This window comes from Seriola lalandi, unplaced genomic scaffold (assembly GCF_002814215.2).
Source record: "Seriola lalandi dorsalis isolate HSWRI2012SDOR001 ecotype SW California unplaced genomic scaffold, Sedor1 jcf7180002054702, whole genome shotgun sequence".
In the NCBI taxonomy this organism is placed as follows: Eukaryota; Metazoa; Chordata; class Actinopteri; order Carangiformes; family Carangidae; genus Seriola; species Seriola lalandi.
In genome coordinates, this window is record NW_019525255.1 from 14,823 (window position 1) to 27,294 (window position 12,472).

The following is a 12,472-nucleotide window of genomic DNA, read 5'->3' on the forward strand; positions in this document are numbered from 1 at the left end:
CCCCCCCCCCCCCCCCCATGCACCACATGCTGGATATAGGCTATTCCCAGATTAACAACTGAACTGGGTTAGTTCTTCCAGGGCTTGATCCATTATACTATGGTTTCAGAGAACCCAAAAACCTCAGGGAAAGCTTCCATTAAGAGTCTGTCCCGCGGGAGGGAGTGTGCTGAACTAAGAACACACAGAACAGTGTTTGTTGATGTGTGGAGAAAATACTGGTCAGTTACAACTGCTCTAATCAATACTTTTATATCAACAATGGTAAAATAAGTACATTTAAAATGACAAACCCACAGAGAACTATCACGACTCTGCAGTTTCCCGCTCTTTCTGGAGGCAGAGTTTGCACCTACTGGACATAGTGGAGCATTCAGCAGCTAAAGAGCCAAATATTTCCCACAGGAGTTAGTGAAGGCCAAAACAGAGAGGGAATATTGGATCTATATTTACCACATGGTGACAAAATGACCGAAAAATGAGGCTAATCTGCCCTGTATCTCTATCTGTGACTATTTGCTGACAAAACTCAACTAATGCTACTGTAAAGATCCAGAATCATATACACACATATTTGGTTCCCGCAAGGGTAAGTGGGCTAATGTTCTGTTTAACCCTTTTCCCACCAAAATTAGCTGGTATAAGAAAGCAGGTACAAACCTAACCTCGTCTGTAATGAGACGCTTCGTTCGGTGAGCGTGTGTTTTTAAAACTGATTTCGGGGCTGCAGCTTCACTCTTTCATCACAGAGCGAAGTGTAGCTGCAGTGTTTCTGGGTTGAGGTGACAGGTGTGTCTACATTGGGTGTGTCTGTTACCTTCAATACTCGTATCTGTAGGTCCCATTGTTCCTCTGAGTTGGAGGTGGTGAATGACAGTCACTGGAAGGCAGCGCGAACTGTCCGGTCACTGAGTGGCTGGGTGGGACGGAAGTTGTCACCCAGCAGCCCGTCATTCCCCTCCAACAGCTCGGCCCCTTTAACGTGGGACCGCAGCCTCCGAAACTCCTCGATCTGCAGAGACACGAGTGGAGAGACTGACTCTCAGAGGCTGAACTGGGTCACAACTCCAGATCTCAACATGCAAACTGACTGTCACTGAGCTAAAGTGACTAATGTTAAATATTAGTATATTAAAACATCCAGTGCTTTTTACAGTGAATTATCCAGTCTTACATAAGGAGACAACATGGTTGCTTTTGCCCTTTGGCTTTGCACATCTTTTAAGTAGTACTTATGACTTCAAATATTTGCTCTACACTCAGGGTTTCCTCCGGCTGTGAAACGCTCAGGTGATAAAGGTTTCAGGGCTGAGGGAGAAGAGGCTTCCTGAATACACAAGAGGAGCTGGGACAAAGAAAGGCTTGATAAAGATATGACAACAGTGTGGGAATGACAGAGGACACTCAGTGACCACATGTTTCATACAGACATATGTGGATCTAAATCGATAGAACAAAAACACACCGGACATAATCACAACATGTACAGAAACCGAGGGCTTATTGTTTCACTATTTGGTAATGCAATTGTTGCAGCTAAAACACCTGATTTTTTTTGTAAAAGTTGCAATGTTTTAAGATGTGTTTCTTGCAATGAAACTGCGGGAGAAAATAGAAATTGCAAAAAGAACAACTTGTTCCAGTGAGAATAAATCCAGGTCAGTGCAGGTGGTGACCCAGTCTTCATGAATCTTACAGGGAAAAAGAAGAAGAGATTCTGCTCCGTCTGAATCACAGGTCGAACTGATCTTTAGAATCACCTCATCAATTTATCCATTTATAAGGTGGAGTTTTTTATTGTTGTACCTCAACTTGATTATTTGAGCTGTAGATATTTTATTTCATCAGGAGAATAAAAACAGCAGATTTCAGTTGTGGTTTTGACACATCTGGTTGTCTGCAAGAAATAACATCGTTTTTTTTCTTGCTTGAATGAAAAAATCAAAACAGAAAGGATCCAACGTCTGACTTCCCCTTCATTTATTTTAAAACTGCAGATACGATCACCTTGACACACGTGCGCTGCGTGGCGGCGGGTTACATCAGCCAAAACAAACATGACGGCAGGTCCTGTGCCGAGTGTCATGCTGTTGGCTCGGCGATGGAAGATTTACAGCCCAGTCTCTGAGTGCAAACCTTATAAACATAGCAACTGTTGAATGACATACACAGTTGAATACTTGCATGCACTCTTTCACTGTGCACACACACTCTTGGTCTTTTAGCAGGCAATAATAGCCGGATGTTTGAGGTGTGTATTGTAGGTAAGCAGGACCTGCTGTTTTAAAGCACTTTCAGCTGCGTTCACTCAGCAGCGCCGTCACAAAACAAGCTCCTACAAGTTTTAATTTGTTTTCTGTTGCTCACTTTTCCAAAATCTGAATGTTCTACTGTGAAGGGCGACGCAGAGAGAGAGAGAGAGATGTGAGACACAGATGCTGCTCGAGCTGAGAGGGAAAGGTACATGCCACTGATCTAAAAACAACAGGAAGTTAGTTGTTGTGGTGGTTTGGTTGCTGAGTGGCACAAACAGTCAGAGCTGCAGCAGCGGCTGTGACACACAAACTAATGAGCTATTATACTACTCAATTAACTTAACTGGAGAAGCCGACGGTAACATAAAGCTGTAGCGTAAGTGTGCTTCTAGATTGTATGTTTTTATTCTTTTACGTTACCGTGCGTGTTCTGTAACGTAACTGGAGCGAGGTGCATCAGATGGAACGGAAATGGTTAAAGTTTACACTGATTTTAAATTGTTAGAGCAGTGGTTACCAACCTAGTGGGCAGCGAAGGTATTGCAAGTGGGCCGCCAAATCATTCGCAATTCGCAAAAACCTCAGTTTTTTTTTTTAAGGTAATTAGTTTCTGCCTCAGTTTTTCTAACTACAGTGAACCTGTCCGGGTTAGCGGTGTGTGTGGACGCGGCCCGAGGCGGGAGCAGCGCCAGAAGTCTTTCTTCCTGTTGGCATTTCGAAGGGTCAGCGGGCCAGAGGACGACACAGACGCCAGACTGAAGTAAATGTCAGAGGATTACCATCATCATCATCCTCTACAGCGACTCTCTCTGATGGTGAAGAGAGCCACCGGTCAGGCAAAGGTTGAATTAAAGTTCAGATCTATTAGAGGCCATGTGACGGGCTCATTGATTGGCAGTGGGTGTAAACGCTTCCTCTACTGCAGTGAATGTCAGAGAGCCACGGGTCAGTGGGGTCTGTAGGACTGTCAGCTATAATATTATTTATTTATTTAATTTTTTTATTTTTTTATAAATGATTTAATAATTCATGAATAAATTATAGAATTTGCTGCTTTTCCTATTAGCTAATTCGTTAGCTTCATCATTTAGCTTCTCCTGTTAGCCTGGTTAGCTGTGCAACCAATCAGAGAGTTTGTAACATCCCACGGCCAATTGGGATGGTTTAGCCTGTTTATTCATGAATTTATATTTGGTTTATTTTATGTAATGAGTGTTTTAAGCTGTTTTTGTGAATCCATTTTTAAATCTTAAGGATTTATTGATTAATATTATTTGATTAATTCCTGTTTTTAATCCTATTAAAATATCAAATTAAGGAAATGCTTTATTGCTTTTCCTGTGACATGGGTTAAAACATTCCTAACACTGAACAGTTGTAGTTTATATTCATGTTTTACCTGCAGCTGTGAGATGGTGAGAGGGTAGCGGTACAAGATCCAGGTCACGTTTTCACTGCAAGGCGGGGTGGTCAGAGATCCTTCATACACCCAGTAGTCTCTCAGTAACGGGTCTAAGGGAACATTAAACATTTCATTTAAAGGCACGTATTTTCTTTTACGTCTCTGAAATCAAATGGTTTTTCTACTCACCAGGTAACAGAGTGTTGGGGTTGAAGCACGGGATTAATTTACTCTTCCCCTGAAGGAAATACAGCAACAATAATAATTATTGTCCAGTTTAACGTCTGATGTTGATCTTCATCATGATGTAATAACCTCACTTCTAGTGTCTGATCTCTTCAGTCGTGGTCTCACCTTGTACTGCAGGTCCTGCAGAACTTCAGTGATGGCCTTCAGACCCAGATGCTCCTTACCAATCTGGTAAAATCACATGATTTTGAGTTGGTGGTCAGAGGACTCATCAGTGTATCTGATTAACGCCGGCCTCACGCCAAACGACTTTTCACCGTCACAGATAAATATCCATTTCATCCTGATCGTTTGGCGTCAGGTGATCGTCCGAGCCGTCCTCAGTCGTTCCAATAAAATCACACATGTTGAATAATATCGTAAGTTTTTAGTCTTGGCTCATGAAAATAGTGACACTGTCGACTTCTCCAGCATCAAACAGGAAGCGGCAAACTGAGCTGATAGTGAGCGTGGAGGCGACTCCTGGTAGGTGCAAGAGTCTGAGTCGTTTGGTGTGAGGCCGTCATTAAATCAAGGGTTAACTGGACACAGGGAAATTCATTTAAAAATGGAAATCATAAATACAAAGTCCTGACACAGTGATTTCATGGGCAAATTATGACAATTACAGTGTTATGTGACTGGATATGATGGGAAATAATCTCAGAGGAATGTAGTCGTGCAAATTATGACCCTGCAAAATCCCCAGTCTCAGATGTGAGAGGGTGTGAGACTTCTAGTGTCTTGTAGTGTGTGGTCGGCATAAGACAATGTTATCAGTGAGGGTCTTGAGGAAGTCAGCGGATCTTAGTTTATATCTCTTGTATCCTTACAGGAAGTAAACAGGAATCAAAACTAAAGAGGCCGTCAAATACAGGACGTGTGAGCTTGACGTGTTAAGACTGAGGTTCAAGTGTTGGGGTAAAAGCCACTGTTGTTTCGTTGGGTGTGTTTTTCCTCAGCTGCCATGACTCAGACCTCTCTCACAGAGGTTTTCTCTTTTTGTTTGAATTGATTCACTCAACTGACATAAATCACTTTTAAAAGTTTTCCTGACGGGAAGCATGTGAGGGTAATTTTTCTAGGTAAGTCGTAATACAGAGGAATCAGGGAATTTCACAGTATTTCCCACCCTGTGTCACAGCACAGGATGGTTCGAGTTAATCTGGAAGGAACCTGTTTACTCATTTAGAATAACAACTCTTACAACCCCCGCGAAGGAAAACACTTTAAGGCCACTGAAGGTTAATGTCGTTATTAATGTCGGCCGTGAAGGGGAAAACTACGGAAGCCGAGAAAGGCCATACTCACAAATATGTTTTTATCCCGTTATCTCGAGAAAATGTCAACAAGATAATTATTCAATTATCTCGCGATAAAAGGGCTTTGTTTTCTCAAGAGAACGGGATGATTATTCTAATTATAATGGCGTTATCACGAGATAATGGAGCTTTGTCATGTTGAGATAACAGAATAATTGTCGTATTATCTTGAAATAACAAGATAATTATTTTAGTTAGTTATTTATCCCGAGATAATGGAGATCTGTTGGGTTTCTCAACATAACAAAGCTCCGTTATCCATTATCTTGAGAAAACAATGCTTTTAACAGACAACGTGGAAAATCTCATCAGGCCAACGATCAAACCCAGGGAACCATGATGGGAATAAGTCCTCCATGGGTCCCTTCATGAAGCCTGGAGGTTTACCTGCACAAAAAGAGCTATGATGAGGACTCCGTTCTTCTTTGCCAGAGCGTCCTCCAAAGTGTTGAACAGGGTGCTGTTCCAGTGAATCAGATGAAGCTACGAAGAGAGACAACAGGACACAACTTATATTTGAGAGGCCATTGTTGTGAACAGGTGGAGGGAACAGCAGTAGGTAAGAGTGTGAGGAACCAGCAGCTGGTGGCGACTGAAGCTTTCTGTATGGGCTCTTATGTCAGGTTAAAGTGAACGGAGAGAGAGAGGAGGGGGAAACCTCCCCCCAGATCAGACCAGACCACAGATCTGTACTCTGTCGTGGTATTTACAGCGTCTTACTGTCATATACAAACTGTGGAAGTGGAATTATCTCTGAGCCGTTATCTTCCCACTCGACATTGATTTTAAAACCAAGTTACAGTAACTAACCTCCCTAACTAACATAAACAGGAGAATAATATTAGTTGTTAAACAGAACAAGGAAATGATGAATGGAGCAGATGAATGTGGCACCAAACAACAAAATGAACTAGAACCACTTCCTCGTGGTCGTATCCCTCCGCCACTCAGACTAGTTTCAGGTTACATCCCTGTTTATCCAGAGTCGTGTAAAATACTAACCATTTGTGTCTTTTTCTGAGGTCACCACCCCCTTGACCTTTGACCTTTAGCCACCAAAATCTAATCAGTTCATCCCTGTGTCCTGGTGAATGTTTGTGCCAAATTTGAATAAGTTCCTTTGAGGCGTCACGGAGATAATGCGTCCACAAAGCCAAAACCCACGTTTTGTGTGGTCACCGCTCCGTCCCATTCTCGTGGCCACGATATCTCAGTAACGCCTTGGAGGAACTGGCACAAACACTCACACAGACTTTATACAGCAATTATGACACAATTTCACACAAATGGTTAATATCTTATATGACTCAGGATAAATAGGGGTGTAATGTGAAACTAGTCTGAGTGGCCGAGGGATACAACCTAATAGCTTCTGTGTTTGGTGGTAAATTGTGTTTTTTATGTACTTTGGTGTGATTGGGTTTTTTTTCTGGATGTTAAGTCATCTGTCTTGGCAGCCATGTCGTTTGCCGAGACGCCGTCCCCGTCTCTGGGACATGGAGTACGGGTGGTGCAGCCCCACGATGGAGTAGGTACTGTTGGCGGTATGAGAACAGGTGGGGCACGGAAACAGCTCGTATGCCTCTGGGCTGTGAGGACGCCAAGCTGAAGCATGTTCAGTCACTGCAGAGACAAGATTTGGGCTCGAATACTGGATGTCTCTCTCTCTCTCTCTCTCTGTGTTATGGATGAGGAAGTGTACGCCAACTCCGGGAGCATGAAGTGTTTTGAATGTGGATCACTTTTGCCCCTAGACATCATGCAGCAGGGTCTACTGTGAGGAGGGGAGTAATGGAGTCGGAGCGTGAAGGGCTTTCTAAAATATTGACCGAAAAATGAAGTGGCATTGATCAAGGGGAGCGTATTTTTCTGGTTGGAGACTGGAACTGTTGCACTGATGTTACTTTAGACCGGACTGGAGAGGAACCACACCTTCAGTCATCCTCTGCTTTGTCTCATGTTTTAAAGGAAACTGATGTGGTCGATGTGTGGAGGGATGAAACATCTGTCAGCTGGAGATGGTAGAGTTAGTGCAGCCCGATTTCATTTATCTGGTTCTTTTACTGCTTGAGTTGTTAACTGTCGGATTCTCACTGTTGCTTTTACAGACCGTCATTTAGTTTCAATAGAGCTGCTTCTGTCCTTCGCTGGAAAACCAAAATCATTTTGGCATTTTAACGTTTAACTATTACTTGATCTTAACTTTTGTGAAAATTTTTTATTGTATTGGACTGTAATCAGTTTGTCCTCGAGTCCAAATGAACGTTTGTACCAAATTTGAAGAAGTTCCTTCAAGGTGTTAGGGAGATATCACGTTCACAAGGCCAAGACCGTGTTTTGTGAGCTTGCCACACCCATGACCTTTGACCTTTGACCCCCAAAATCTAATCAGTCCATCCTTGAGTCCTGGTGAATGTTTGTGCCAAATTTGAAGAAGTTCCATCAAGGCGTTACTGAGATATCCACAAGAATGAGACGGATGGACAACCTGAAAACAATATGGCCGCCGCTCTGACTGTCGCTGGCGTTGAGGAATAAAAACAATAATTTAGTGTTGCATGGAGAATTCAGTCGGTTCCACGTCTATTATGTTTGAACTTTGGACAGAGCCTGTTTCAGCTGTGGACTAAATAAACAGACATGACAGTGGCATCAAACTTCTCATATGAATTTTATAAGAAACAGTTGAACTGCTGTATTTCTTTAAGAACAGCTGGAGAAAGTTTTGCATGAATTAAACCTCGATCAGTTCTTCTTTCAGGTGGAAACAGACTGTCACAACACAACCTGTGAAATTGTATTTTTTTTTTTAGCCTCACTAAACGTCTCCTGATAGTGAAAGTGTTTTGTGTTCAAGGACTCAACCAGCTGTGATGTTACAGTTGCTGAAGGTCGACCGACAACGCCAGAAGTCTTAAAATATGAACACTGTATTTCTTTAGTCTAATAGAGGCTGCTGGTCATGGCCTTATTTGTGTGTGTGTGTGTGTGTGTGTGTGTGTGTGTGTGTGTGTGTGTGTGTGTGTGTGTGTGTGTGTGTGTGTGTGTGTACTGTGTACCTCCATGGGGAAAGCCTTGAAGTTGACAGTGTGCTCTGATCCTCTCTGGTTCTCTTTGCCCCAGTGGAATCGAACCTCATGAAGTTCATACTCGTGATCGCTAGGCAAAGGACCCCCGGTAACCACTGGCAACAGCGCAGGAAAGCCGGGGCATTGTGGGTAAGCAAAAACACAGGAAGCAGAGGACAGATCAAAAAAGTCATGGTTAAAATGAAAGTGAGATAAAGGGATCATTTAGATGGATTTAACTAAACCTCAGTGACTAACAACTTGTTGTCATGTCTCCTGGGAGTCACCTGACTTGGACTTGAGAATGATGCGGACAGTGTGTCCATCGTTGATGACCTCACAGTCTCGACACACCACGTAGTTTGGTGATAAACCGACGTCTAGGAGGGACGGGTCGTACTGGGCCTCCCTGGAGTTTAGGTTAATTGGAGACTGGTACTCGCCATTGGCTGCTGGGAAATGGAGTCCCCACTCTACACCTATGGGTAAAAACAGGCAAAAGCACACACACACAACACACACACACATTACATATGTTGTACATGTTTATGTCTTTATTGAGCGGCTCTACAATATACAATTTAGTTTGCAGATACCTCAATTACAGTAAGTACATTCCACTACTCAGGGGGATTGGGGACAACTAAGACATTGACCGCCCAAAAGGAGGTAAAAACAACAGTCCGGGAGGGGGTTGCAACATCGAAATAATTTTTCTTACCTGTAATTATAACTATTACGATATATTTCCCATATTCACGGTTGGAAGAATCCTGTGATAGGATTTCAGACACCCCTACATTGGACCGTTCCATTTCCTAACCGTGACGTCAGTGGCTCGCGTTGCGTCTGTGCCCCCGCGCGACAGTGACGGTGAATGTAAGTGTCAGTATCAAACTACCCAGCTGTTATAATACACTTTACGGTCTTACCTTCACAGTTTCTGAATTAGACTGTGTGAAGTATCTGCAGGTGAACGCTGACGTTATCTTGTTTCTAACTTTAGCCTCAAGTTACAGTTCAGCTAACTAACGCTAGCTAGCTCATAGCGCCCGTTCATTTCTAATGTTAGCTTGTTATTTCATTAGCAGTAGCTAATGTTAGCAAACACTGGTGCTCTGAGATGAGTTGTGACATCAATTAAGTTAATGTGTATTCCTGCCCTCCTTTTCAGGTTAACCTTTGTATATAATGGTGTATATATATATACACATTAACTTAATTGATGTCACAGTGTTTGCTAACATTAGATACTGCTAATGAAATGACATATATACATATAAACTCAGTAGTTAGTGTCTCAGTAGTTAGTCAGTTATGTTTTGTTCTGTCTTAACTTGTTGTTTGTTTTGTTTGTTTCTTAAGTTAAAGATCTGTGGTTTTGAAATTTTTTTTTGGTTCACTTTTTCTGCATTTTCAATCATGCACCGTCTAACAAACTTCCAACAAGATATATAAGTTTTTCTAATCTAAGTGAGACAGTAAAACTGAACATTTAGACTGGATGAAAATCTGTATTTAAGATTCTTGTGAAGTAAACGTTAAAGTTAATTCCTGAACTGAAAAACCTGAAAAAGTAATTTAACATGATGAAGACCATGGAACCTCTGGAGAAAGCTAAGAAGTGAACTTTAAGTTGTTTTTGTTCAACAGTCAGTGAGCGCTTTAACTGCAACCTTGTTCTTTCCCCCAGTATTTGTTCCTCTAAAGGAACACATTTATATCGAGGCCAGTTCCTCTGTGTGTGTGTGTGTGTGTGTGTGTGTGTGTGTGTGTGTGTGTTTTTGTGTGTTTTTGTGTGTGTGTGTGTTTGTGTTTAGACCATTTTGGCTAAAGTCTAGACTGAATTGGCCTTTTTAGTCCCTCTGCCCGTCCATTCATCCCCTATCTGCTTCCTCTCAGTCTGCAGTGCGTGAACAGGATTTCTTGCTGTGATTGTGAAAATGAATTTGTTAGAGAGACAGGAAGAGAAATAATTATTATGGTATATGCACAAGTATTTGTAAGAGACTAGTATCTTTAGTTTTGAAGGGGCTGAAAGCTGTTTCTAAGGTTTACAATGGCACAGTGCGGTGAAAGTGATACTGAAAGGTACACACTGGCCTAGATTCATTTCAGCTTTTTTCTGACCACAGTCACTCACTGACAATGAGATCACTGTAAGATGTGTGGAACCCAACGCATCCTTAAGAGGAGGAAACAAACACATTTGGTGAGTATCGTGTTCAGGAAAACCGAATATACCCAAACCCCTCTGAACTCCTCACACTACACCTTTGTGTTTGTGTGTGTGTTTCTAGGGCTGTGGGACTGGTTTACGTTGCTAAATCATATATTTCTACTGAGTATATGGTTGACTGACACTGATTATGGTCAGTTAATGTGTTTGCCACCACACTGTTATGACTCCATCATAAAGAAAAACACAATTTAATTCTGCATTTAGCTAATGAACTCACAGCTAGCCTTTTAGCTTGTCAGGCTGTTGAGACGTAACCCCAAACCACACCTAGGTTAGCATGTGGTTCTCAATCTATTTTCCCATATAGAGTTATTTTTGTTGGTCTTTTTGAAAAGCTGAAACATGATTCTGGAGTTTCCTGTAAATATCCTTCTACTGTGTTTGTCATTTTTAACCAAGATGCAACTCTTTGTGAAACCGGCCCCAGGTCTTCGTTTTACTCACAGATCAGTCTAATGTCAGTCAAACTGTTTCACAAAAATAAAGACTGACTCATTTTAAGCCACAAACATTAGACACCTTTTCCCCAGGATAACTCAGGTCTGAGACCAATGTTACCATGGTAACAGTCATTGACACCCCCATGCTCGCCAGTAGCACCCAACAACAAAAAACAGGAAAACATGGCTCATAATTATAGAGTTTTTAGAGACCAAAATCTTCTTTTTATTGTTTCACTCTTTGTTGAATTGTTTTTTTTTTAATTTACCCAGAATTCATTGCACCACAGTCCGTTAAGATGGTCAAGATCTAAACTGCTTCTCTTTCTCTTTCTCTGCTCCTCACCTGTGGAACGAGCTTCCTGAACACCTGAGATCTGCTGAAACTGTCGGCTCATTTAAATCAGGCCTTAAAACTGCTCACTAATAAATCACATACATAACTTCCAACATCTTTTTAATCTTGTGCATTTGCTTGTTGTTGATGTCTTTTATCACGACAGCACCTCTTTTAAAACGGTAAAAGTTTCAAACCTGATCTGGATTTAAATATTTTTATTTTTATTTTTATGTTTTTTCAAATGTCATCTTTTATTTGTTTTTAAATGCTACTTTACTATTTACTATATTATATCTATCTATCTATTTATATCTAACTAATGTTGTATTTTTTATGTATTTCGATGCCTCTGGAAAGCTCTTGCCTTGTGTCTGAATGCTGCTGTATAAATAAACTTGCCTTGATACTGACCGATCGTTCACAGTGAGTTTGTATTAGAGCCGGTCCTTGCAGTAACAACACACTCTTTTTTTACGTTGGTGCAGAGAACCGAAACAATGAACTGAGAGCAGCAGAAAGCAACTGAAAGCTGTTTAAACTTGCAGCACAGGTTCGATTCTCAGTCATCAAACTACCTTCTCACAGCTGGTTCATTCATTTAATATAAACACTTCTTTATGTGTCGTTAAATTCAGTTGAACAGATGTGTATTTCTTTCAGGCAGGTGTGACTTATAGTAAATGTAATATGGAAAACATCAAGTAACAAGTAAAATGACACTATAATTGCAGGGATAACATTTCTACATCTCTTTCATATAAATCTGCAAATAATATATTGTGAAAATAAATGAGCTGGACTTTAATGTACGTACGTCATGTTTTCTTAAATCAGTGAAATATCAGACAGATTGAGGAAAACTCTGAATCACGCAAATCAAATCAGATTGACTGACTGACTCTCCGTCGCTCCACTCGTGGTCACGTCAAACCCGTGGACTGTTACTGTTGTCTCTCTGTTTTTCATTCATTTTTCATTTAAATAAAAAGGGCAACAGTGACCTGCTGCTTGCCAAATAGTGAGCCCACATTTCTCTGTACTGTTCAGCCTCGTATCTCATTGTTTTCTCCATCACCAGCGTTTGTACCTGCTGCTTCTTCTGTCTGTTCAGTCACTAGCAATGAACCAGCGTCAGCATCTTAACAGTCAAAAAGATTCATCTGGCAGATCAAAAT

At 41.4% G+C, this 12,472-nt stretch overlaps 1 protein-coding gene across 2 annotated transcripts in view; it reads right to left on the minus strand.

Annotated features, from left to right (window-relative positions):
- Positions 1-12,472, minus strand: part of ca8 (carbonic anhydrase 8 (inactive)) — a 17,813-nt gene that overhangs the window by 3,569 nt on the left and 1,772 nt on the right. Inside the window, exons 2-8 of one of the 2 annotated variants that reach the window (XM_023424047.1) lie at positions 8,563-8,748; positions 8,267-8,391; positions 5,595-5,690; positions 4,012-4,074; positions 3,847-3,895; positions 3,655-3,767; positions 818-1,012 (exon numbers count right to left, since the gene is read on the minus strand). In XM_023424047.1, the coding sequence (XP_023279815.1) occupies positions 878-1,012; positions 3,655-3,767; positions 3,847-3,895; positions 4,012-4,074; positions 5,595-5,690; positions 8,267-8,391; positions 8,563-8,748 (767 nt within the window). In that variant the 3' untranslated portion in view covers positions 818-877. Of the gene's footprint in view, positions 1-817; positions 1,013-3,654; positions 3,768-3,846; positions 3,896-4,011; positions 4,075-5,594; positions 5,691-8,266; positions 8,392-8,562; positions 8,755-12,472 lie in introns of both variants that reach the window. The other variant, XM_023424045.1, reaches the window with a different exon arrangement.